This window comes from Geotrypetes seraphini, chromosome 12, assembly GCF_902459505.1.
Source record: "Geotrypetes seraphini chromosome 12, aGeoSer1.1, whole genome shotgun sequence".
NCBI lineage: Eukaryota > Metazoa > Chordata > Amphibia > Gymnophiona > Dermophiidae > Geotrypetes > Geotrypetes seraphini.
This window is the reverse complement of record NC_047095.1, coordinates 71951846-71978398: the sequence shown is the minus strand read 5'-3', so window position 1 is coordinate 71978398 and position 26553 is coordinate 71951846. Positions and strand designations below refer to the sequence as shown.

Here is a 26553-nt window from a genome sequence, read left to right as displayed (position 1 = left end):
TGTGACTCCATACAGAGTATGCACCGAGGAGGGGTTAGGTAACAGTACACACAGTATACAAAGGGTAGAGGCCCTGCGAGTCTAAGCACCGAGCATGCAGGGGGTATACGAGTCCTTCAACTATATGTGCAACACAGGGGTTATGGCAAGGGTTTGTGAGTGCATAAAAGCAATATAAGGAGAGATGCATACATGTAGAGGGCAGAGGGTATACACAGGGCAGGGCATTGTGTGGGAAAACTATTTTAAGCTCAGCCAAGCAATAAATAGTTCTTTCAAATTAGAACGGAAGTATCTGGCTAAGCCTTTCCCACGTCTCAGCTTGGAATCAGATGTTTTCTATTAGGAGTCATGACGGACAGATGCTTCGGTTTCTTCCCGCCCTCTCCTCAGGAGGATTTCCAGAGCCAGTGTGCTAATGATGATTGCTGCAAGTTCCAAACTCTGCACCATGCAATGACAGAAAGCAGTGCCAGTGCCTAATACAAGAAGACACTGACCCAGGTCACCTCCTAGGCCTTGGAGCTGATACTAGAGGAAAAAAAGCAGCCCTTTAACTGCCCTTCTTCCCAGAGATTAGTCACATCATCCTCTCAAACCCAGACATTCACTTCCAAAGATGACAAGGACATAACCCTAAAAATCTCTCACCAATTGCCCACCGCCAATGAATAATGAAGTCTCAAAATCTCCCTCAAACAGATGAATAGTGATGTGCAGGCCTAGCCCAAGGACATCCAATGAGCTCAGTAACCCTTCAAGCCCTAGGCCAGCATCTCCCTTTCTCTTCAGTACACCAGATCAAGATGTGCCCTTGAGTCAATTGACTCTTGGTGGTCCCACAATGAGGAACCCTCCTGCCCCCTTTGTGGTTTCCGGAATCCTCCCCTCCGGCTGCCATCCTATGGAATGTTGGTACTCTTTGGGTGACCTGGATTGGCCACCATGACGTGGGCTACTGGGCTAGATGGACCATAGGTCTGACCCAGTAAGGCTAGTCTTATGATCTCTGCCTAAGCCTGAATAGGAAACATGGCACCAGACTAGCTGAACCCTCTTGCTCAAGAGGGCAGGGCTTGAGCACTTTCAAATGAAAGCACTTTTCAAGCTGCTCTGTCAGTCTCTGGTTCCAAAGGCATAATTTGAGATGTTGGTGTTGTAACTTGAACCCATGTTTTCATTGTTACCACTACGGACTTACCAATCTTCGCATACTTTGCGTTCCCAGTCAGAGGATTTACTGGTGGCTCCTTCTTTGCATTATGCAAGAATTGAGAGCAGAAAGTGTGCTTATTTATTGGTCCTCGGCTGCTGGATTTTGTACATTTCCAAAAGGTTAAAAATCCTTTATTTGTAGAATTTTGTAATATCTAGTTTGTTGTTATATACAATTTCTTAGATTGTACAGAATTAAGCAGAGATCATTTGAGTTTTCAGTGTGGTTATATAGTTACAAATCCCTCTTGCTGGTAACTGCATAAAAATGGTTTAGATCAAAAATCAGACTTTTGAAATTGTATTATACACACCAAGAGCTCCTCACTGAATATGTCACCCCAGATAGACGAGGGGCAGGCAGGCGCCTGCTGTCATAATCTCCTCTGCTCAAGAATGCCCCAAACTGCAAATCCTTATCCAAGAGGCCTTTCCCTGTATGATCCTGGACCATGCGCAGTTATCTTGTCTGCGCTCTGCAGTGCTGAATGAATCTTCCTCAGTTAGAGCTCCCCACGGAAATCTGATATTTTTGAGAAAGAGCCCACTCCAAACACAGGTCAGCCTCCTCCTAACAGAGACAGTTGTGAATGCAGAGTTGGCCTTGGGGCCTGGGGAAACTGCTGCCATGTGCTGTACCTGGACAAAGGAAAGCTTCTCTGCCTCAGGATATCTAGGGCCTTGTCTTTGGGCTGCCTCAAACCCTCTACTAGAGAATGACACGGGGAAAAAATCTGTCCCCGTCACCACCCCACCATCCTCAGCACCGCCCCGTCACCGCCGTTCCCTTCACCGCCCCGTCACCGTCACCGCCATCCCTTTAACCGCCCCGTCACCGCCACTGCCATCCCATTCACCGCCCCGTCACCGTCCCCGCTGCATCCATATAAGCCTTAGTACTGTAATATTTAGCTTATTCCTTTCTTATAAATCAAAGTTCCTGCTGCTGAACTAGAGAAAGAGATGTTCAGCTGGCAGGGCTTTGTTTATAAATTTTTATCAACACAACAATATACTATTTTATCCTAAAGCAAAAAATAAATAAATAAATATAATTTTTTTTTCTACCTTTGTTGTCTGGTTTCTGCTTTCCACATCTTCTCATTGAATTCCTTCCATCCACTGTGTGTCTTCTCTCTGCGTCTTCCATTTGCTGTTACTGTGCCTCTCCCTTAACCCCCCCCCCCCCCCAATTGGTCTAGCACCCATCTTCTTCCCTCCGCTCCCGCATAGTCTGGCATCTGTCTTCTTCCCTTCCAGCATCTTCTCCCCACTCTGTCTTCCACATTTCCCTTGGGGGTCTGTTCCTCTCCACCCTCCTTCAATGTCTGTTCTATTCCTTTCCACCACCACCCTTCCCTCCCTCCTTTACCATCTGTTCCTTTCTACTACCCTTCAGCTCCTCTCGCGTGGCCTATCTACCTTCCTTCCTCTTATTTTCATGGCACATTACAATGTAATTTGTGCAAGTCACTGGAGCCTGCAAGCTCGGTCCCTGTCCCATCCCCACAAACCATCTCGCTTCTGTGCTCCTATTTTCTCCATTTCTAATATCTCCCCTATGTATCTGTCATTGCCCCCCCTGTGTCCATATACCATCCCCATGGCATGTCCCCTTTATTTCTCTGTCCCTATGCCCCATGCACATAATTTCCCCTCTTTCTGTTACCTTCCTGTGTCCAGATTTCCCCTATCTTCCTCTTCCATACCAGTGTGTCTCTTCTTTTCAACCCCATCTAGCTTTTTTCCCTCTTTCTTCCCCCCCCCCCTGCTTCTAGCATCTGGCTCACCTGCCAGTCCTTCCCTTTCTTTCCTGCTGTGGGTTTTTCTTTCCGACTTCATCCCCTTGGCCCAGAATCCTTTTCCCTTTCACTCCCTCCTTCCAATTTGAGCCCGGAACACTAGCGATCGCACGGTCCCCGCAGCCACTACCTGCCTACCCAATCGATCCTAGTGTTTAGCCAGCTCTCTCCCTTCTCCTCACCTTAGTTTATAGGTTTTCTTTTTCGGCGACCTGCACGCTTTCCCAAAGAGCCGCGTACGCGCGGCTGCTCAGTGTTCAATCTTCTGCTCTGCTGCAACTTCCTGTTTCCGGTTGCGTCAGAGCAGAAGATCGAAACTGAGCAGCAGCGGGTGCGCGGCTCTCTGATAGCGTGCGGGTCGCCGAAAAAGAAAATCTACAAACTAAGGTGAGGAGAAGGGAGAGAGCTGGCTAAACACTAGAATCAATTGGGCAGGCGGGTGTGAGCTGCGGGGACCGCGCGATCCTTCATGCCTCACTGCGGGGACAAGACCATTCACCGCCCCGCGGGCGGTGAATGGCCTTGTCCCCGTCGCCGCAGCGACTGCTAGTTTTCTTCCCCGTTTTCGGCGGGTGACCCGCGGCTAAAATGCGGTGGCCGCGGGTAAACCGCCACCGTGTCATTCTCTACCCTTTACCTCACCAGTCTCCAAACAATTCTTCAGGGTGGGGGGGAGTGGTAATACAGCTGCCACCTGCAAGGTCTCCCAACAAGCACAGAACCCACTTGGGCGCTTCGATCAAAACCAAGGTGAGCAGACTCCCAGTGTCCAAGTGTTAGGGCAGGCTGACCAGAGAGGTGTCCTGCAGCGAGGGTGGACCATCCAGCTATAAACCTCAGAACACTGAGGCCTAGATTCTTAAAAACGACCGGCTGCTATTGTAGCCATTCTGGTACCGAATTTAAAAAAGCAAGTCATTCCCAAAAAACGCTCATGCAAATGAGGTTGCTGGAGAGAGCTAAGACTCGCTAAATTTGCTGGTGATAGCGATGGGCACATGTGCAGAATAAATGCAAAAAGAACCCCCCCCCCAAAAAAAAATAAAAAGCCCTCAACAGAGGGAGAGATGTTCAATCTGTCCCACTGCCAACCAATATCCCCTCCCCTCACAACGGAAGAGATGCCCACTCTCTGCCACCACAAACAACCCCCCCATGCAACGACAAACCCCCCCAGCAGCAGGAGAGATGCCCACTCTATTCTGCCGCCCTGCATCTGACCCCTCTCCCCCTTACCTTGACCAGAGGGATGCCTACTCCCTACGGCCATCTGGCTCACCTCTTCAAAATGGGCCTTCCCCTCCATGGTGCATCATGGGAAACACTGAGGAGCCTGGGGCTCTGATTGGCCCATTTATAAATCAACAAAAACATATTACAAATAACCTTTATTAAAAACACCACATTTATAAAGTTACTTACATTTGTAACATTACTATATACATGGATGTAATTATGGTACTTATGTATGTATTTATGCCTATTTGTATGTCATAAACACATTTATGTGTACGTTTGTTGTATGTGGAGGTTTCTTGATATAATTGTATATTTTTAATACACATCTCATTTCAGACTCCTGAGGTAGGACCTCTTCGGCCAAAACACGATCGTGTGGAGTCTGTTTTAAAATAAAAGGACTGAGCACCATCTGGTCTCCTTCGTTGTTGTTTTCATGGAATCCAAGCGAGGACAGTGTGTCAAGGAGTAAACAGACAGGTCAAGAAGGATGAGGATTGAGTCAAGGCCTGGAACAGATCACTGCAGACTTTGGTAAGGGCAGGCTCTGGGGAGTGTAGGGGGCGAAAGCCAGATTGTAGAGGATCAAGAAGAGTTGGTTGGGATGAAAGGAAATCAAGGCAGTGACAGAGGACAGTATGCTCGAGTAGCTTGGATAGAAAGAGAACATAAGAAGTGCCTCTGCTGGGTCAGACCAGAGGTCCATCATGCCCAGCAGTCCGCTCACGCGGGGTCCCACCAGGTCCAGGACCTGTGTAGTAGCCCTCTATCTATACCCCTCTATCCCCTTTTCCTTCAGAAAATTGTCCAAACCCTTCTTGAACTCCAATACCGTACCTTGTCCTATCACGCCCTCAGGAAGCGCATTCCAGGTGTCCACCACCCGTTGGGTGAAGAAGAATTTCCTAGCATTGATTCTGAATCTGTCCCCTTTCAACTTTTCTGAATGCCCTCTTGTTCTTTTATTTTTTTAAAAGTTTGAAGAATCTGTCCCTCTCTACTCTCTCTATGCCCTTCATGATCTTGTAAGTCTCTATCATGTCCCCTCTAAGTCTCCACTTCTCCAGGGAAAAGAGCTCCAGTTTCTCCAATCTTTCGGCATATGAAAGGTTTTTCATACCTTTTATCAAGCGTGTCGCTCTCTTCTGAACCCTCTCGAGTATCTAACTAATGAACATATAGAGGAACCAGTGCAAAAATACTTTCCACTTTTACCGGTGCTCAGAATCCAAGATGGAATTAAAGAACTCAGAGTGGGGAATAAACCCCTACCAGAACTCTTATGGTATCTATCATTGCACCATAACTGCTGTGAAAAGTTGTTTTGAATCACTGAGTAAAATAAGTGATACTATGTGACTTGCACACTTTCAAGTAGCTTGTAGAATATGAATAATTCGAAGGTTAAGTAACTTAGCTGAAGATTGCTGCTAGCGTTAGTATGGCTGGGTCCTGACGCGTTTCGCCTTGCTGGCTTCCTCAGAGAACCCGCAAACAATCTTGCATATTGTTATTTATCCTGGTTTGAAATCAGTAATTTTTCTATTTCCTCTCGAGTATCGCCATATCCTTCTTTAGGTATAGCGACCAATATTGGATGCAGTACTCCAGATGTGGGCGCACCATCGCCCGATACAACGGCAGGATAACTTCTTTCGTTCTGGTTGTAATACCCTTCTTGATTATACCTAGCATTCTATTTGCTTTCTTAGCGGCCGCTGCGCACTGTGCCGACGGCTTCATTGGAAGAAGGGAGACAGGGCGATAGTTGGAGGGTTTTTTCAGAAGCGGCTTAATCACTGCAGGTTCAAAGGCATAAGGGAATGGATAGACTGAGGATATAAAGATAGCAGGGATAACAGTAAGTGAGATGGGGTCGAGTAGAGGGGTGGGAATAGCGTCAAAACCTAAGAATAGCCTTACTGGGTCAGACCAATGGTCCATCAAGCCCAGTAGCCCGTTCTCACGATGGCCAACCCAGGTCACTAGTACCTGGCCAAACCCCAAGGAGTAGCAATCTTCCATGCTACTGATCCAGGGCAAGAAGAGGCTTCCCCCATGTCTTAGACTATGGACTTTTCCTCCAGGAACTTGTCCAAACATTTCTTAAAACCAGCTACGCTATCCACTCTTACCACATTGTCTGGCAATGCGTTCCAGAGCTTAACTATTCTCTGAGTGAAAAAAAATGTCCTCTTATTGGTATTAAAAGTATTTCCCTGTAACTTCATCGAGTGTCCCCTAGTCTTTGTAATTTTTGACAGAGTGAAAAATCAATCCACTTGTATCCATTCTACTCTACTCAGGATTTTGTAGACTTCGATCATATCTCCCCTCAGCCGTCTCTTTTCCAAGCTGAAGAGCCCTAACCATTTTAGTTTTTCCTCATATGAGAGGAGTTCCATCCCCTTTACCATTTTGGTCACTCTTCTTGGTCTTGGCCGAGGACAGAAATTGTGCTGTTTCTTCCAAGCCCACTACATGCTATGAAGCTGCATCGGTTCCTTTGTGCACTGCTTGATCTGAAGAACATTTTGTCAGAAAAGACATATTTGTGTTCCCGCTAAGCTGCGTTGGCCTGCGCTCGCGCACAAAATATTACATCGCAGCGCAAAGTTTCTCTTCACAGCGCACACACGCGTCGGTAAGGTAAGGGGACGCATTGGGGGGATTGCACTTCCCCACAATTGCCATGCTTCGGTTCCTCTTCTTCCTTCCTTCCTCCCCCCCCCCCCCGCGGGACCCTGCGGCACCATCAACTCTTACTCCCTCTAATGTCGGCCCTGCAGCTCCAGACTTCCTCGCACCTTCTCCCCTCCCCCTTTGGATCGCTATTATTTTAAATGTTATAGCCGCGGAGCTGTATCCATCAGTGGAGATGTCTAACCTCGGCCTGCCCCGGAACTCTTACTGCAGCAGCCGCCCGTCTAGGCAGGAACAGGAAGTCACTGTTGCAGTAAGAGTTCCGGGGCAGGCCGAGGTTAGACATCTCCACTGATGGATACAGCTCCGCGGCTATAACATTTAAAATAATAGCGATCCAAAGGGGGAGGGGAGAAGGTGCGAGGAAGTCTGGAGCTGCAGGGCCGACATTAGAGGGAGTAAGAGTTGATGGTGCCGCAGGGTCCCGCGGGGGGGGGGGAGGAAGGAAGGAAGAAGAGGAACCGAAGCATGGCAATTGTGGGGAAGTGCAGAGCTGCAGGGAAGAGTGTTGCGGTACCCAGCTGGAGGGAGAAGGAAGATGAGGGAGGGAATTAAAGGAGATGCCAGGGCTTGGAGCGTAGGAGGAAGGTATGCCAGTCTAAGGGAAAAGGAAGGGGGAGATGTGAGAGCATGGAGGGGGAGCGAAAGATGGAAGAAAAGGAAAGGAGAGAGATGCCAGAGAATCAGGGAAGGGGAGATACCAGACTATGAGGAGAGGTGTGGGAGAGGGAAGGCGAGGAGAGAGATGCCAGACCAATGGGGTGAAAGGAGAGATGGAAGGGGGAGGCATACAGTTTCTGGAAGGGGCATAGAAGGAGAGAAGATGCCATATAGGGGAAGAGAGACGGCAGACAGTGGATGGAAGGAAGAGAGTTACAAGAAGATGAGGAAAGGAGAAACCACAGAAGACAAAGGTAGAAAAAAATTTCTATTTATTTATTGCTTTAGGAGACATGTGTCACTGTTTCTGTGAAGCATTGTATGCAGAGTCCAGCTTCTTGCTGGTTCAATTTAACCTTTGTCTATGTATTTTTATTTTATCCCCCCTTTTACAAAACTGTGAAGCGTTTTTAGCACCAGCCTTGGTGGTAGCAGCTCTGATGCTCAGAATTTTATGAGCATCAGAGCTGTTACCTCCGTAGCTAAAATCCACACTACAGTTTTGTAAAAGAGGGAGGGGTTAGTTTGTGATTACATATTCCTTACTAGGCGAAGGTGTTTTCTGTGTTCTGTGTGTTCGAAAGACATAGTTTTCTGTTAGGATTGACGGTGTAGGATTGATCTGTGCTGGTCTGGCTTGTTTAGTTTTACAATGGGTGTATTGATGTACTGCTCACTGCAATATGTAAGATGCTGCCTTTTCCTAGGTACTCATGTGTGACGTGTGGTTTGTTACTAAAAATCATGTTTTTCTTACAGATGGGGGGGGGGGGTGCCAAAAAATGATGGGCCCCGGATGTTACATATGCTAGGTACGCCACTGTATGTAAAGATACCAGAAAGCTGGCGTAGCAAAAACTTCTAAGTTTTGAGTATTTAACCCTCCCACAATCTCACGGGCACTCGTTTCAAGTTTATTGAGATTTTGATTTAAACGCAATATCAAATATTTTCAATGCGTATAACAAAAATAAATTTGGGGAAATAAATAAAACCATTTGAACCAGTGTTCCCGCTAAGCTGCGCTGGCGTGCGCTGGCGCACAAAATATTACATCGCAGCGCACACGTTTCTCGTCACAGCGCACGATCGGAAGAGGCGTACGGCAGATGGCAGGGCAGCGAGAGGAGAATCGGGCGAGTTGGCTCATAACTTGCTGGCGCCCGATATTTTTGGCTCACGGTGAAAAAAGTTTGCTCACAACACCCGCCCGCTTAGAGGGAACACTGATTTGGACCCCCACTAGCTTGTCTGAAATGTCTCCTTGAACTAGTATTAGTACACCTTGAGCCCTGAAGATCCATGCAAGGCTCTGCAGACAGTTTGTGGGATGTAGCACTTTAACAAAGTGAGTTCCTGGTCTCTAAATGGTAGGTAGAGGTGGAAATACTTGATAATATCTGGGAGTAAAAGGGTGCAAACTCTGCTTTTTGCTATGCCTCTGATTATACCGCTTCTCTTTTGGTCTTCAGATCAAGGAGTGCAGATGCAGGCTCTGTGTGCTAAAGGGCTTATTGCCACCTGGTCTAACTGAACACCAGACAGCTTGAGGTCCTTGGTTTCAAGTAAACAGCAACGGTTACTAACTTGTCCACAACAACAATTTGTCCTTGAGTTAACATGTATAGCCTTCAATGCCAAGATGGGTCCTTGAGAACTCAGGGAGCTCAGGAAAGAACCCTGAAGTCCAAAGGAATCTCCCAGAAGCTTGTGAAACAAAGGCTCAAGCCCCTGTTCTATTTTATGTATGCATATGCCCCAAAATAAGCCAAGGCATTAAGAATCATTTTTATACTTCCATTGCTTTCAATGGAAGTAAACCCGGATGTCTCAATCCGTCCTTCTTTTTCTGGAGCCATACGGTAACCCTACCCAGGGGGAAGTGGGAGTTGGGGACTGTTGCGGGTGAAGGAGTTGCTTACAGGCTTGAGGGGAAGAAGGCACTGCTTTAGTAAGTTTCAGATGATATTCGGCCGAGACCCACATAACTGTCTTATGCAGGCCCTGACTGAATATCGGCCAGGACTTGCGTAAGCTCGAGTGGCCACCAAATAGCAAGGGTTAATCTAGCTGCTGATGGTTAGCGAATTAAAAAAATGCTGACGGCCAGCAGCTGAAAATTGGCTGGCAAATTTCCAAAGCAGTCAGGTAGTTTGCTGAGCGATGGCTCTTTACTGTAAATGCACTGTCTGTCTTAGGGAGAGGAAATGTTCTCCACTATATCCCCTTCCAGGACCTCCTTTTGCTTAAGCTTATTGCCATTTATCACGGATGCAGTCTTTATTGTTCCTTTTGATGCACTTGGCCTTTCTTTTGGCAGCTGCTACTAGGCACATGGATCCCCTTCTTACCAATTACCAACACCCCCACTGATCACCAGATTTAAATCTCAAAGGCAATGAGTCCAGATTAAATATGTTGACCTCTTGGTGCAGAATAAAATTCTCTCTTAATAGAAAAGCATTAACATGGGCTGACATACTGCTGGCGCTGTGTTAACAGGTGTCCACATCATATCCGTATATACACAATTTTTGATATTTCAATAATAAAAGGCCTAGTCTATTAATTGAAATACAAAGGTGACATTTGCTGTGATTCATGCCTTGGACGTCTGTCAGTGATTTTTTAAGCTATTCAGTTCTCTGGAGGATGAGAGGCCCAAGACAGAGGGCCTGAGTGCCAGCTGCTGACCTTCGACCCCCTCTCCTCCTCACTTGTAGTGTGGGTCGAGATATCTGTGGTGGTCCCGGGGAAGGGTGCCCTTCCGTCTGCAGAACAGATGGTGCTGGACCCCACCTCCTTTCTTCAGAGCATGAAACTTCCAGGCCTCAGCAATCCTTTCCACCTGTGAAAAGAACCCAGAAACCCTCGGTAAGGATCAGCATTCTGAGCAGGCCTCCAACAGCCAGTCTTTAAAAGGAGGCGGTCTTCGAGCTTTTGCTGTGTTTGTTGTTCTCTATGTATTTATTCTGGGAGGAAAAGACACACATGCAAAAATATTTCCTCATAGCACAAGTGACCAATGTTGCTCCATCATACAGGTTCTAATTTCAGCCACCATGCTCCAGTTCTAATCCAACTCTGACCCTGGGTAAGTCTCATTATCCTATTCCTGAATACAGATGCTACAAATACATTGGCACGCATGTTCCTGACATATGATCTGGATGAAAGGCTCTCTATAAATCCAATTGATTACACTTTGGGATGTGCAAAATGTACATCCCAAAGAGCAGAGGACCCTGAACTCTAGACGTCTGCAAAAGAAACTAAAGCTCCTGCAAGTCTGGGCCCTGTGTACAAAAGATCAAATGAGAAAATACAAAGAAACCCTCCAACATAAATTCAAATCTGGCACAATCAACAGGCGGAGCACAGATACTGGCCACACAGTAAGGGGTTAATTTTCTGCTCTTGAGATCCCTACGGACAGAGGGAGCAATTCCACAATTGGGCATCCCTAATTAAGGCAGTCACTATTCTAATATGGCACTTAAGCACCTACCATAGCAGCTTAAGTTGGTGTCAATGCTCAGTCCCTTGCTAGCATACAAATGTGTAGCCTAAGAGTGATATAATCTGCAGAACCTATAGCAGTGGTCCCCAACCCTGGAGGACCACCGGGCCAATCGGGATTTCTGGATAGCCCTAATGAATATGCATGGAGCAGATTTGCATACTGTAATTTCCATTATATGCAAATCTCTCTCATTAGGGCTAGCCTGAAAACCCGATTGGCCCGGTGGTCCTCCAGGACAAGGTTGGGGACCACTGGGAGGAGCTATAGGTGCCCTGGCACTCCCCAAATTTTCTCACACTGGCCATGCTCCCATGGAGATGCCAAGGATGGCCCACCCCAGAGACTGAAGGCCAATTAATGTGGTGCATTTGGGATGTAAATCTGACACTCATTGGCTTTCAATCTCACCCTTTGGTGTGGGACACAGGATTTTTTCTTTCAAAAAGTTGTCAGTCCTAAGAAGATGACGGCCTCCTCTGTACTCATCGGATGAGAGCTTGTTGTAGAGACAGAGAAGTTTTCCCGTCCTTGCTGTCCCAGAGGATGCTGGTCCCTGCTCAAGTCTTTTCTGAGAACATGGCCCCATAACATAGGAGTGTGAGCTTTAGGAGGGAAAACTAAGTACAAGGGAGAAGCCAGGCCTTCCTCTCCCAGAGGTGGTCCTACAAGAGATTTCAATCCATTGGTCCACAAGAGACAGGAACTAAGAGGACGGAAGGGGAGCAGCGGCCCAGGACAGAAACTGGGGAAGGGCTCCCAAAGCCCACCTTCATGCTATGCCTCCTCCAGTCAGGCATGGGGGTCCCTGTGGCACAGGGGATCAAGGCAGTTACCAGATTTTACTTGCGTAAAATCCTGACCCATAGATCTGCCCCCAGCCTCGCCCCCCAGCTTGTTCTTGTCGGGATGTGTGGATGCCTCCTCCTGACGCAATCTGAAGAGAAAGCTTTTCAAAATCCGTGCCGGGTTTTGAAAAGCCATCTGGACACCCGGACATATCCTCTAAAGAGAGGACGTGTCCGAGTAAATCCAGACATGCTGGCCCTTAAAAATAGGAATAAAACCCAGGGCCACCAGCTGGAGCCTCTGAAGGAGAGACAATCTGAATCTTATTGCACCTTTAGAAAATTGGTTTAAGACCTATTTGTTTAAAAAACTTGTTACGTCATAGTTTCTTATTGTACTGCTTTTCTGTCTAGTCCTTTTTAGTCTTTGAACCGCCTAGAACGTTTTGGGTGTTGGCGGTATCCGCTATAATAAAACCCTTAGCGCGCATGGGCAGTTGAAACTTTGTGTGGCTGTGATCCCTGATCCGTGGCTCCATGTCGCCGCATGTACAGTAGGAGCCTTCGGCGGTTTCTGATGTGTGCAGCAGTTTCCCCAGCAACGTTCCTGCCCCGATCTCCGACTGACGACGCCTCTCCTTCTCACCCCTGGACCAGCAGCGGCAGCAGCCGTGGGGCATTTGCTAGGCCGGCCCACTTCGATAATGCGAAGCGGGCCAGCCTAGCAAAAGCCCCAAGGCTGCCTGGCCTAGCGGATGCTGGACAGTGAGCAGGTAAGGGAGAAGGGGTACTGCTGGACATGAGGGAGGTAAAAGTAAGGGAGAAGGGGAAACAGACAGGGGCAGAGAGAAAGAAATGCCTAAGTCTACACTTCTGTTCTAGCACCCGTTAATGTAACGGGCTCAAAAACTAGTAGAAAAATAGTTATTATTATTCTTATTTCTGTGACTCAAGGTGGCACCATCTGCTCTGACAGGTCTAGTCACAGGGAGACTGTAAGCTCTTCTGAGCAGGGACCGTCTATTAAAAGTCAGATGTACATCTTTCAGCATCTCTCCTCCACGGGAAAGGCGCTGCCTATCTATCACCTTCAGTAGCAAAGAAAGAGACAGCCAAACAAGGACTTCTCTAACCTGTCAAAAGACAATGAAGCACCCAAATAGGACAACTCTCTCTCCTTCTTAGTATCGTCTGTATACGCAACTGGTCTGTCTGCTTTGAAAGGAATTTTGCAGCTGTTTTATAGATAGTCCCCTAATTCTATAAACACATGTGATCAAATTTCCAACTAGTGAACAAATTTGTATGCACAAGTTATACAATAAGGTCCGTTGTGCATGCAACTTAATTCGATAATTGACTGTTAATTGACCTGAACTAATGTTAGTTGGCCCAATTAGAAGTTACACACGCAAGTGCCCTTACTCACTAGTCTATACAAATTCCAGAGGAAGAGCCATGGACAGGTCAGGCTGGGTCAGGCTGCTATTCACGTAACTTCCGTTATAGAATCTGAGCTTAGGACTCATCACGACCTTTTAAGACTTTGCTCCTAAATAATCTTTATTTATTTAATTCGATTTATATTCCATTCTCCCAGAGGCTCAGAACGGGTTACAATTGACATTCACAAAAAAATTACAGGACAAAGGCATTCCTAGAAGAGACAGGAGAGTGAGAAAAGGAAACAGAGGAGGGGAGAGAGAGCACGAGAAGGCATGGAGTCGGGGAAGGGGGGGAAGGGGCAGAAGGAGGAGGGAGGGAGGAGGAGAGCAGGGAGTAGGCTGATCGTTAGCACTGTTCAGGTGAAGAGATGGGTCTTCAGCGTTTTCCAGAAGGTCATCAGCGAGAATTGAGATCTTATCTGGGTGGGCAACTGATTCCAAAGACGGCGGATGAAGTGGCTGTATGAGCATTTATGAGCCGTTTCCATTAAGAGGGATCTTCCTGCAGGGATTTCAGAGCAGAGTGAGCGGGCAGGAGTGTACTATGGGAGTTTGGATATGATGTAGGCTGGGGTGGTGAGGTGGAATCTCTTGTAGGCCATCACGAGGGCTTTGAATACACAGCACTTGTTAATCGGCAGCCAGTGTTCCTCATGGAGGGCTGGGGAGATGAGATCATGGTAGTCGAGGTTGTAAAGGAGTTCTGCACTCGCTGGAGGTGCTTGAGTTCTTTGGTGGTGATTCCATTGAAGATAGAGTTGCAATAATCCATTCTGGAGAGTACATAGGCGTAGAAGAGTTGGGCTAGGTTAGGTTTAGTGCTATATGGTTTGATCCTTTTTAGCTGGCGCAGATAGTGGAAGAAGTGGAGACCGCCTGAGAGGGACAGGTGGCCATCCAATACCACCCCAAGACTGCATACTTGGTCTTTTGCTGTCAAGAGCGTGGAGTCCCAAGATAGTGTTGGGCAGATGAAGTTGGTGTTCTTCTTTCTAATCCATAGTAGTTGAGTTTTGGCAGCATTCAGCTGAAGATTGTTGACTGTCATTCAGCTCTTCATGTCGGTGAGGCAGTGTTGAAGGTTGGTGAGTTGGGTGGATTGGTCTTTTTCTTTCCCTTCAAAAATGATCGTAAATGTTCCGTTTCAAAAGTTAGACTGTTTATGAAGAAGTCCAGAATGGCTTTCTAATAACCTCTGTATCGTGGGAGCAGTGGCGTAGCGAGGGTGAATAGTGCCCAGGGTGGTGGTTCCAGCCCGCTCCTTCCCCCGTACCTCTTTCATTTTCCTACGCATCACAAACTTGCTGTCTGCATTTGTTCTTCCTAGGCGCGGGACCCAGAAGCGACATCAGAGAGAGCTACTCCTTGGGTTTTGATCAGGGATTGGCCACTGTGAGAACGGGCTACTGGGCTTGATGGACCATTGGTCTGACTCAGTACGGCTACTCTTAGGTTCTTATGACACTGATGCGGGCAGCAAGTTCATGATGCTGCTTACGGTGGAAAACGCAGGCAGCAGTGAGGTCGGGAAGGAGCGGGAGGGACGGAAGGGTGCTGGACCTCCCACCCCCCCCACCCCTTACTCCCACTGCACGGAAGGTTCATGTTTTAATTCCATTGTGGTCTGAGGTCACTTTAGACTCTTTCTATGACACCGTTTGATTTCATCTTGTTAACTCTTACAATGTCTGGTTTTGGTCCACCTCCATGACTGGAATTCTTGGTTTCTGGGTCTCCCATTTAGCATGCTAACAGGGCTGCAGGCTATTCCAAATTCAGCCGCAATGGAAGTGAAATTTAAAATGCTTTCTTTTGTCTAGAAGGCTTTTTTCTCACTATGATCAGGAAATTTGAGACCTTTAAATGATCATTTTCAAGAAGTCCCAACCATAACCAATATAGAAATTAACACAATCATCTATCCCATTCAAACTACCATAAAACTACTAGGAACGACTATAGACCGATGCGGCACCATGCAACCGCAAATAAATAAAACAATACAGAAATCCTTTGCAGTGATGAGAAACCTAAGACAAGTCAGGAAATTCTTCGAAAAAACACAATTCCAGCTTATAGTACAATCCCTAATCTTGTCTACTAGATTACTGCAACATCCTCTACCTCCCCTGCCCTGCTACAATGACTAAACAACTACAAACAATCCAAAATACAGCTCTGAGACTCATCTACTCATTGAGGAAACACGACCATATTACAGAAGCATACATCAACTCACATTGGCTACCAATCCAAGAAAGAATACTATTTAAATTCTACTGTATGTTATTTAAAGCCTTAAACGGAGACAGCCCAACCTACCTGAACAACCGCCTCATGCAAACCACCTCAATCAGACATAGAAAAACACCCCCCCCATTCACACACCCCTCGATCAAAGAAGTAAAACGGAAAAAACTATACGATGGCCTCCTGGCCACTCAAGCAGCTAAACTAGATAACCAAATCTCTAGTCTACTGATAATGACGTCAGACTACAAGACGTTCAGAAAAGGAATAAAAACTATACTCTTCAAGAAATTCCTGAAACAGCCCTAACTTCAAACTTACCGTCCTTCCCCCCTCCCTCTTCCTACATAACCTACTCTTTACCTCTCCAGAAAGGACAAATGTTCTTCCATTGTAACCCTCTGCTTTTTATTGCTTTTGTAATCCGCCTTGAACCGCAAGGTAATGGCGGAATAGAAATCTCTATCAATATAGCTTTATTTATAGAGGCTTTTGCTGTTTGATGTCTAAAGTGGACAGCTTTTAATGAACATTTTAAAGCTTAATCTCTTTTTCTGATTTTATTTTCACATTTGTCTATTTGGGGTTGATTTTATGTTTTTATTGCTGAATTATATTCTGCCTGGACATTTTCACTGGAAAGGACTTTAAGTCACCCCAAGGATAGAGATGGAGGAAGGGGAAAGGGGTGAGACTTGACTCCATACCGGAATAAACGGATCCTTCCTGTTCTCCTTCTCGAGGGTAGTAAGCTCATCTGGAGAAAGAAGAAAGAGACGGATCTCCCCCACAATCTCAGCTGCAATCTGCGGAACTGGAATGTCGAGAACCACCTGAAAGACAGAATGCAAGGGCTAGCACGGGATTTGCCCCGGCCTGCCCCACTCCCCCCCCCCCAGCCAACAGGGAAAACTCTTCACAGGAAATTTAAGAACTGAGCAATAATCATAGAAAATCAAGAATACTTTTGGGGGGGGGGGGGGCACCGTGAATACTGTGTTTGTGTCAAATTTAACATTTCAGCAAAAAAAAATTATTCCTGAAAATTACTGACTAAAGAATACACTAAGAGCAAAAAACCATTGGAGCTAATTCCTAAATCTGGTGGTGTGAGAAAAAGTCACGATGTAACATAACATAGTAACATAGTAGATGATGGCAGATAAAGACCCGAATGGTCCATCCAGTCTGCCCAACCTGATTCAATTTAAATTTTTTTAATTTTTTCTTCTTAGCTATTTCTGGGCAAGAATCCAAAGCTTTACCCGGTACTGTGCTTGGGTTCCAACTGCCGAAACATGGCAGGTGTTGGAAGATTAGGACTAGCTACCCCCTGCCTACTAATGTTCTTGACACTTACCAATCTTGGAGCAAACCAATGGTCCACCTAGCCCAGTGGCAAATAGCAGCAACGTTCCATGTCTATCTCAATAGCTGACTAGATTTTTCCTTAGCTTCACATCATCAGCCCTCATCTGACTGTTTCCCCTCTCTTTAGTTTCTAAAGCTTTAAAGGGTATGATCAGCTGCTATTTTTCAAATTAAGTTATCTCACAGCTAAAAAATTATTTTTACTTTCAGAAATGACATCTCTTTAGAACAGGGATCTCAAAGTCCCTCCTTGAGGGCCGCAATCCAGTCGGGTTTTCAGGATTTCCCAATTAATATGCATGAGATCTATGTGCATGCACTGCTTTCAATGCATACTCATTGAGGAAATCCTGAAAACCCAACTGGATTGCGGCCCTCAAGGAGGGACTTTGAGACCCCTGCTTTAGAAGCAAGACATTCCCCTGCTTACATTTTATTTTGAAAGACCTTAGAGACATACTTGTCCTTAAAATTGGTTAATATAATTTTGATCTGCAATTTGCTGTTAACTTCTCTTCATTTCTATTGTAATCTGCTTTGAATTCCTATGAAGTAAGGCAGGATATACAGCCTAGGAGGCTCTTTCTCCCACATTACCTCCAGATTTTCTTTTTCTATCTTTGACACTAGTCCCCCTTCTGCCACCCTCACCATTTGTAATGTAATGCAATGTAATTTATTTCTTATATACCGCTACATCCGTTAGGTTCTAAGCGGTTTACAGAAAATATACATTAAGATAAGAAATAAGAAAGGTACTTGAAAAATTCCCTTACTGTTCCGAAGGCTCACAATCTAACTAAAGTACCTGGAGGGTAATAGAGAAGTGAAAAGTAGAGTTAGAGGAAAAATAAAAATAAAATAAACATTTTACAAGACAGCATTGATCTAAATACTTTGGAAGGTAGAAGAGAGGAGAGAAAGGAATAGAAGCAGAAGGGGGAGCCGTTGAACAGTAGAATTAAATAGATAAGATTAAAGATAAATCATAAGCTGGAAAGAAAAATAAAATAAAACTTTGTCTTCAATCCACGGTTTCATTTGCCAGTGTGAACCCTCTTCCATTATCTACAGCCCCCTTTTCTCATTCCTAGACCCAGCCCCAGGTCTTGACGTCCAGACTATGCAAGCCTAAGCAAGGTTGTCATGTCATGTTCAGTTCTTCCCAGGTTCATCCCTCAGCACTCACGGAATTGACGTGTGTCCATTCTCGGACAGCGCAGATCAGTTCCACTTCATCAGCTGTCAGACGATCACTCTGAAGCATGCACAGAAGCGCTGGTGCAGACATCTCCCGAAAACTCCTGCTTCGGATGACCTCCTGTGACAACGGAAATATGTACAAAGCATAGCTCAGTAACTTGTTACTCTTACCATAAATCAATGGCACAGCATGTTTTTCCAGTAAGCAGAGGTGAATATCAATTTAATCTATGCACAAATCTATACTGACTTTCAACCATATCTCATGGTAATTGACAATAAATACAAAATCATAACAATGTAAACACCATGAAAAATTCAAATAAAAACAATTCTAAACACATACATTAGTAAAATCTGAAAAGCATAAAATACTGAAAGTGTTATATGAAACAAAACTCAAATGCAGTTAACGGGAATCCTTATAGAAAGTCTAGCTCCAAAACTGCAGATCACCTTTATGGGGGTCATTTATAAAGCCTTTTCTGACTTTATAAAACAGCCCAGCTGTGAGTGGTGGTGGGCATGTACGCACATTTACACAGGTGTGTAACCTATGGGATTGCCAGTGGCAGGGGAGACGACCTCTTCAGAGCTCCAGAAACCAAATCCTACAAAAAACGCCTTCCAGAAAACTGTCATAAGAAAGCAGCAAAAATCTGATCCAGCTACATCGTTCATCTTTGCTGTCTATTTCAACGTTTTATTGCATATTGAGTTGACATTGTAATACCAGATTTTTTTCAATTGTTTAAGTCTGACTTATTGTTGCTGTATCCCGCCTTGAAGGTAAATAAATCATCATGCATAAATGAATAAATAAAAAGCACGCCTACCTATAAAAGACAGCAGCCGAGATGTCACCTCAGTAAGGTCAACGCCAAGCAAGCCCTCCACTCTAAACTACCCTCAGAATCACACCATAATAGCACTAACTTCCAAGATTCAAAGAGCAACAACCTGATCCATGAAAAGGCAGCCATGTAAATATACCAGGCCAAAAAAAGCAAATAGGATGCTGGGAATGTTAACGAAGACCAAGAATATTACAATGCCTCTGCATCGCTCCGTGGTGCAACTTAACCTTGAGTAAGCATAGAAACATGATGGCAGATAAAAGCCAAATGGCCCATCCAGTCTGTCCATCCGCATTAACCATTATCTCTTTCTCTCTGAGAGATCTCACAGTCTCTGTCTCCACCACCTCTTCTGGGAGACCGTTCCATGCATCTACCACCCTTTCTGTAAAAAAGTATTTCCTCAGATTACTCCAGAGCCTATCACCTCTTAACTTCATCCTATGCCCTCTCATTACAGAGTTTCCTTTCAAATGAAAGAGACTCGACTCATGCGCATTTATATTACGTAGGTATTTAAACGTCTCTATCATATCTCCCCTCTCCCGCCTTTCCTCCAAAGTAAACTGATTGAGATCTTTATGTCTGGCCTCTTACGCCTTACCACGAAGACCACACAGCATTTTAGTAACCTTCCTCTGGATCGACTCCATCCTTTTTATATCTTTTTGAAGGTGTGGCTTCCAGAATTGTATGGCTTATGAAAAATTTTGTAATTTTTATATGATGTGATTTAATATGTTGTGCTATGTTTTTTTGTTTAGTGACCCCTGATGCAGGCGTTCCTCAGTGTCAGGTTCACAGCTTCTGCTTATGTCCTTTTCTGAAATAAACAAGTTGGTTTTACATCAGTGATCTTCCGTTCCCACTTCCTTTTGTACTACTCCACAATTGTACACAATATTGTAAATGAGGTCTCACCAGAGTCTTCTACAGGGGCTTCAATACCTCCTTTTTCCTACTGGCCATACCTCTCCCTAGGCAACCTAGCTTTTGCCGTTACTTTTTCAACCTGTTTGGCCACCTTAAGATCATCACATATAGTCACACCCAAGACCTGCTCTTCTGTCGTACATATAAGTTCTTCACCCCCTAAACTGTATCGTTCCCTCGGGTTTTTGCAGCCCAAATGCATGACCTTGCATTTCTTAACATTAAATTTTAGATGCCAAATTTCAGACCATTTTTCAAGCTTTACCAGGTCTTTCTTCATGTTATTCACACCATCTGGGGTGTCTGCTTGCTCTGGATCGGTAGCATGGAATATTGCTACTCTTTGGATTTTGGCCAGGAACTAGGGACCTGGATTGGCCACCGTGAGAACGGGCTACTGGATTGATTGGCCATTGGTCTGACCCAGGAAGGCTATTCTTATATTCTTATACTATATTGTAGATTTTGGTATCATCCGCAAAGAGGCAAATCTTACCCGATAGCCCTGCAGCAATATCGTTTATGAAAATGTTTAAAAAGTTCAGACAAGAGTGACTAAAATGTTGAAAAGGATGGGAATTTTTTTGTATGAGGAAAGGCTAAAGAAGTTAGGGCTAAGCACCAATACCTGTTTTATTCCTTCTGTAATTCCCCCACCTGAGCACTGTCTATTGATGCACCTTCTTGTCCAGTTTGTATGTCTTGACTAGACTGTAAGCTCTTTGGATCAGGGACTGTTTCTCTATATTTTGATGTACAGTGCTGCATATGTCTAGTAGTGCTATAGAAATGAAATCCTGAGTAGTGTAGAACGGGTGGAAGGAGACGTACATAGATGGATCAGAAACTGGTTGACGGGTAGGAAACAGAGGATAGGAGTGAAGGGCCACTACTCGGACTGGAGGAGGGTCATGAGTGGTGTTCCATAGGGCTCGGTGCTCAGGCCGCTGCTATTTAATATATTCATAAATGATCTAGAAACAGGGACGAAGTGTGAGATAATAAAATTCGTGGACGACACCAAACTATTTAGTGGAGCTCGGACTAAAGAGGACTGCGAAGAATTGCAAAGGGACTTGAACAAACTAGGGGAATGGGCAACGAGATGGCAGATGAAGTTCAACATTGAGAAATGTAAAGTATTACATGTGGGAAGCAGAAACCCGAGGTACAACTATACGATGGGAGGGATGTTATTAAAGGAGAGTACCCAAGAAAGGGACTTGGGGGTAATGGTGGACATGAGAATGAAGCCGACGGCACAATGCACAGCGGCCGCTAAGAGAGCGAATAGAATACTAGGTATAATCAAGAAGGGTATTACAACCAGAACAAAATAAGTTACCCTGCCGTTGTATCGGGCGATGGTGCGTCCACATCTGGAGTACTGCATCCAATATTGGTTGCCGTACCTTAAGAAGGATATGGCGTTACTCAAGAGAGTGCAGAGAACAGCAACACGTCTGATAAAGGGGATGGAAAACCTTTCATACGCTGAGAGATTGGAGAAACTGGGTCCCTTTTCCCTGGAGAACAGGAGACTTAGAGAGGATATGATAGAGACTTTCATGATCATGAAGGGCATAGAGAGAGTAGAGAAGGACAGATTCCTCAAACTTTCAAAAATAAAACAACAAGAGGGCATTCGGAAAAGTTGAAAGGGGACAGATTCAAAACGAATGCTAGGAAGTTCTTCTTTACCCAACGTGTGGTGGACACCTGGAATGCGCTTCCAGAGGACGTAATAGGGCAGAGTACGGTACTGGGGTTTAAGAAAGGATTGGACAATTTCCTGCTGGAAAAGGGGATAGAGGGGTATAGATAGAGGATTACTGCACAGGTCCTGGACCTGTTGGGCCGCCATGTGAGCGGACTGCTGGGCACGATGGACCTCAGGTCTGACCCAGCGGAGGCATTGCTTATGTTCTTAAATACTGGAGAGGAAAATAGGAACAGGGACACAGAAGAGAGATGCTGGATGAAAGGGTAGTTGAGAAAAGGAGAGATGGTGGATCTGGGGATGGTGGGGTCCATTGATGCAGCTGCGGGGGGATGGAGATGAACAAAAGGAAAGATGCCAGACCTCTGGGGGAGGAAAGGGAAACAGAAGGGGAGGACAGAGATGGAAGATGAATGGTTAGTACGGAGAAAGAAGAAAGGAGAGCCTGATCAGAGGACAACCAGATCAACATGGGACCAACATGATTTCAAAAATGACCAGACAACAAAAGGTAGGAAAAATAATTTTATTTTCTGTTTTGTGATTACAATATGTCAGATTTGAAAAGTGTATCCTGCCAGAGCTGGTGTTAGACCGCGAACGTGAGCTAGGATTTAACAGAGAGAGGGAAAGTCTTTTTTGTTTGTTTATTTTGTTTACACCAGGGGACCAGTGTGGGTAGGAGAGTGCAAAGGGGGTGAAGAGGCTATAAAAGGGGTGAAGAGGCTATAAAATAAACCCACCAGGATGTTTGGAAAAAACACCCAATTGGGCAGGAAAGTCAGATCAAAAAATCGATTCAATAGGCTGAATCGAATCAAAATTTTTTTCCCCAAATCGGGCAGAACTAGTCTATAGTCTATAATGATAGACATGAGGGAAGCCTCTGATTGTCCTCGATTGGTAGCCTGGAATGTTGCTATACTTGGATTTCTGCCAGGTACTTGTGACCTGGATCGGCCACTGGGCTGGATGGACCACTGGTCTGACCCTGTGTGGCTATTCTTATGTTCTTAAAGAGATATTCTATTATAATACAATCATAGTCAAGTGAGCCACAGAGGCTTGAATCACAGGACAACTCCTCACTGAAAAGATGTGGGAGGGGATAGAGAGAGGATTTATTAGTTCTTGCTACCAAAGAGCTCAGAGTGAAAATCTGCAGGAGGCCAAAGAAGTTCACAGACCATATTAAAACTGAAAACCAGACAGAGAATATTGTAAAAAGGTACAAAAAATGCAAAGGTCAAAGCTTGTGTAGGCTGGTCTGATGCTCACTCAAGACCTACTGTCCAAGGAACGAAAGAGAATTGACCTGTTTATTCTAAATCATGTTTTGATTTCTGAGGGCATGATGCTACACGGTTAGTGCAACCTGAGAAAATGCTGGAAACCCCCTGTGATAACTTTAGAGATTACTGAGGAAGTGGCATGTCAGCTCCAAGTTTCAAGTTTTATTGGTTTTTAATATACCGACCATCAAACGAATATCTGGACGGTTTACAATGAATCTAAAAAGCGATAAAAGTAAGATAAAATGTTGGCATTAAAAATAAATAGGTGAACATAAATAACATGGACTGGACAGACTTGAAAGTGAGGGTAAAAGGGAAGGGAAGGGAAAAGTTACATGTTGAAGAAGAAATGGAGACAGTGGGAAAGGGGAAAGAACATATAGGATAGGTCGCTTTATCAAAGCGGTTGGTTGTAATTAGAAAAGGAAAAAAGAGAGAGAATAGAAAGAGAGAGAAAAAAATAAAAAAAGAAAAAAAGAAAGGAGAGGAAGAAAATAAGAGAAGAAACAAAGAGGGAGAGTTAAAGGTAAGTTTAAACGTAGCCAAAGGCGTCACGAAATAAAAAAGTCTTTAGGCTTATCTTAAATTTGTCTAAATGTTGTTCGTCACGGAGTGGCTGTGGTAAAGAGTTCCAAAGAGTTGGAGCAGTTACCGCGAAATTTGTTTTCCGGGTGTAATAAAAGCCTTTTATGGAGGGAATGAAGAAGAGTTTTTGGTCGGTTGGGGAACATTGGGGAATGAGAAGTTTGTCGAGAAATAAGGGTTGGTGAGAGTGTTTTATTTTGAAAGAGAGTAGTACGATTTTATAAGTGATACGGTGGGTAATGGGGAGCCAATGTTTTGCTCTCTTTTTCTTTTAAATTTAACTTTTAAATGATTTATGTCCAGATCAGTGTTTTAAGATGGATAAGAATATATCTGAGCCCAGGATGGCTGAAAAGGAGGAAGCAGTGAGGTGCATTCCTGGGTTCTTCCCCTGCGGTTTAAATAATAACTAATAAATGCACTTAAAAAGCAGGCAGGCTTAAAGGAAGAGCATTTGTGCAGCTGACATGGTTTTGTACAACATAATAGGGGGAACATAGGCCATCGTTCTCATGGAACCCATCAGTGACAGGAATAGAAAAGGTACAGCTTAGAATATATCAACATGAGATTTATCAACAGACACATTAGAAAAATGTCCAAACAGCCTTTAATGGAACGGAGGCTCTCATAGCACTTGAGCACATCCTGCAAAACGAGATAAGCTGGCAATGAGTGTACTGATGAGATGGAGAGCAGAGAAGAGAGGTGTAAAATTAAGCCAGAAAACTATCTGACAGATTCGTAACCTAAGCCTTCCTTTGTTTTTATCAATCACAATTATGCATAAATGTACGTATTTTTTATGACTTGTATTTATTCGCTGATGTCTAGCTTATTATTATTATTATAAACCGCCTAGAACCGCTAAGGGCTGGTGGTATAGAAGAATAAAGTTATTATTGTTATGTTGTCCAACAAGGAGGCCGGAACGACTGCATGTGGAGGATGGGAGCGGCAAGTCCATATAGTACTGGTGGGCAGCCCACATGCCTGGAAGTCTCTGCTGGTCATGTCATTGGGCTCAGAGGATGCTGCAACCTTGTTAGATAAGAAAAGCAAGGTAAATTAGACATCCTCTGTATCTGGAGGTAATGGCCTCACATGGAGGCAATCTCCTCAGGTGACCACAGAGGAGGCATCAAGAAAGTGGTTGTGGTGAGGCAGGAAATTTTGTTGGGCCACCAACATGATCATAAAGAATCTTGGTCTCCACTCTTACTCCTTGAGGGCCGCCAATGGGTCAGAATTTCAGAGTATACATATTAAATAAGCATGAAGGAGATTTCTAGCCTACTACCTCTATTGTATGCAAATATTTCACAAATATTCATCTGGGCAATTAGTGGCCCTCAAGGCCTGCATTTACAGAACATGCCGTATTCTAGGTCATAACTAGGACCTCTACAGCTGAAGCAGAATAGTTTGAGGTCTCCAGAACATAGGTCACTCGCACAGGGCTGATATGACTAAACAGAACCACCCAAAAAAAGGAACCAAACAAAGTCCAAAAAGTGAAAGAAAAGAAAGACTAACCAAGGATAGTATCCTCTGGGCAAACTTTATTGAAAAAATATATATGTATATTCTTCAACCCAACACGGTTTGCAACGATGGTTGGTTTGGTTTGTCAAGCTGCAACAGAGGTATATTTGCATAAGAACTGGATATATTGTTACAACCATACTCAGGAGCCACCGTCTTGACATGACATTGGCTTATTGACCCCTGATGTAGACTCACTTTTCAAAAAACTGGCTGTAGACTCACTTTTCAAAAAACTGGCAACCCAGTACCCAAGAAGCAGCAAGAAGTAGCATTTCCTTAAAGCCTTCCATCTCCCCCAATCTGGAACTTGTTGCTAGAGGATGTGGTTGGGATTAAAAACAGTTTGTACAAGTTCCTGGAAGAAAAGTCCTTAGGAGGGTGGTAAGCAGAGTGAGAAATGTTCAGTGCACAAAGAGGGAACAGGGATAAGGCAGAGAGGAGAGTGTGGGGTGGGATTAGGAGGGCAAAGAAGGTAGTGGGAGTAAGAGGGTAGAAGAAGAGGAGGTAAATGGCCAGCAGGATAAAGGGCTGGAGAGTGTGGGTGAAAGGTTGGGAGAGGATAAAGCTGAGGATTAGGAATTAGGAAGAGGTACTGGTGGTATTTAGCTGGGGTCACTGAGTCTCTCTATCTCTACTGGGGGTGGGAATGATGTTAGGAGAATGGGGAAATACATGGAAAAACAAGAGCCTATATTGAAATGATGGGCTGCATCTTACTATGGCAGGTAAAAGAATCCTTGCTGAGAAATTCAGGCATTTAAACTAGAAGTTGGGGATGGCTTACAGATACAGATCACTTCTGGTGGCCACCCCCAGCAAAAGATAGCAATGTAAATAACCATCTTAGCAATGCCGTAGGAAGAGAGACTAGGCAAAAAATGATAGGTAGCTGGAAAGCAAAGCCAACTGACGCTCGAAGTCTAAGCAAGAAGTTCATGAGCCACAGGCCCTGATCTTAGATGTCGTTGCTATCACAGAGACATAGTTCAGTGATTCCCATACCAGCTATAATCTTTTTAGGAAAGACAGGGAAGGCCAAAAAGGTGGAGAAGCAGCTCTCTAAGCGACTGAAATGCAAAGAGCTCGGAGAACGGAGGAAGCGATGGAACTTCTCTCTACGTGAGTGTGGTCTACAGACCTCCGACTCAAGCACAGCAAAATTAATAAAGATCTTGAGGAAAGGAGAGGAACTGTCACTGGGAGACCAATGTGGATTGGAAAGTTCCATCCGCAGAATGGGAAAAAAGCAGAAAGATCGTGGAAGCTCTTCTGAAGCAGATGGTGACGGAACCCAGGAGTGATTTTGGATCTAAAATGGGGAAAGTGGATCTAATGTCTAAGTTGGTGCCTACCTGGGTGGGAGCGATCATATAACAGCTAAAGTGGGAGACATTAAAATACTTGAAAGGTATTAATATA

At 44.8% G+C, this 26553-nt stretch overlaps 1 protein-coding gene across 5 annotated transcripts in view; it reads right to left on the bottom strand.

Annotated features, from left to right (window-relative positions):
• Window positions 1-10043: 10043 nt before the first annotated feature.
• The window catches only part of BTBD19 (BTB domain containing 19), a 93643-nt gene continuing 77133 nt past the window's right edge, over window positions 10044-26553 (bottom strand). For all 5 annotated transcript variants that reach the window (XM_033916347.1, XM_033916348.1, XM_033916349.1 and 2 more), the window contains 3 exons: window positions 18183-18314; window positions 16330-16455; window positions 10044-10467 (listed from right to left, as the gene is read on the bottom strand). In XM_033916347.1, the coding sequence (XP_033772238.1) occupies window positions 10333-10467; window positions 16330-16455; window positions 18183-18314 (393 nt within the window). In that variant the 3' untranslated portion in view covers window positions 10044-10332. The remainder of the gene's footprint in view (window positions 10468-16329; window positions 16456-18182; window positions 18315-26553) is intronic.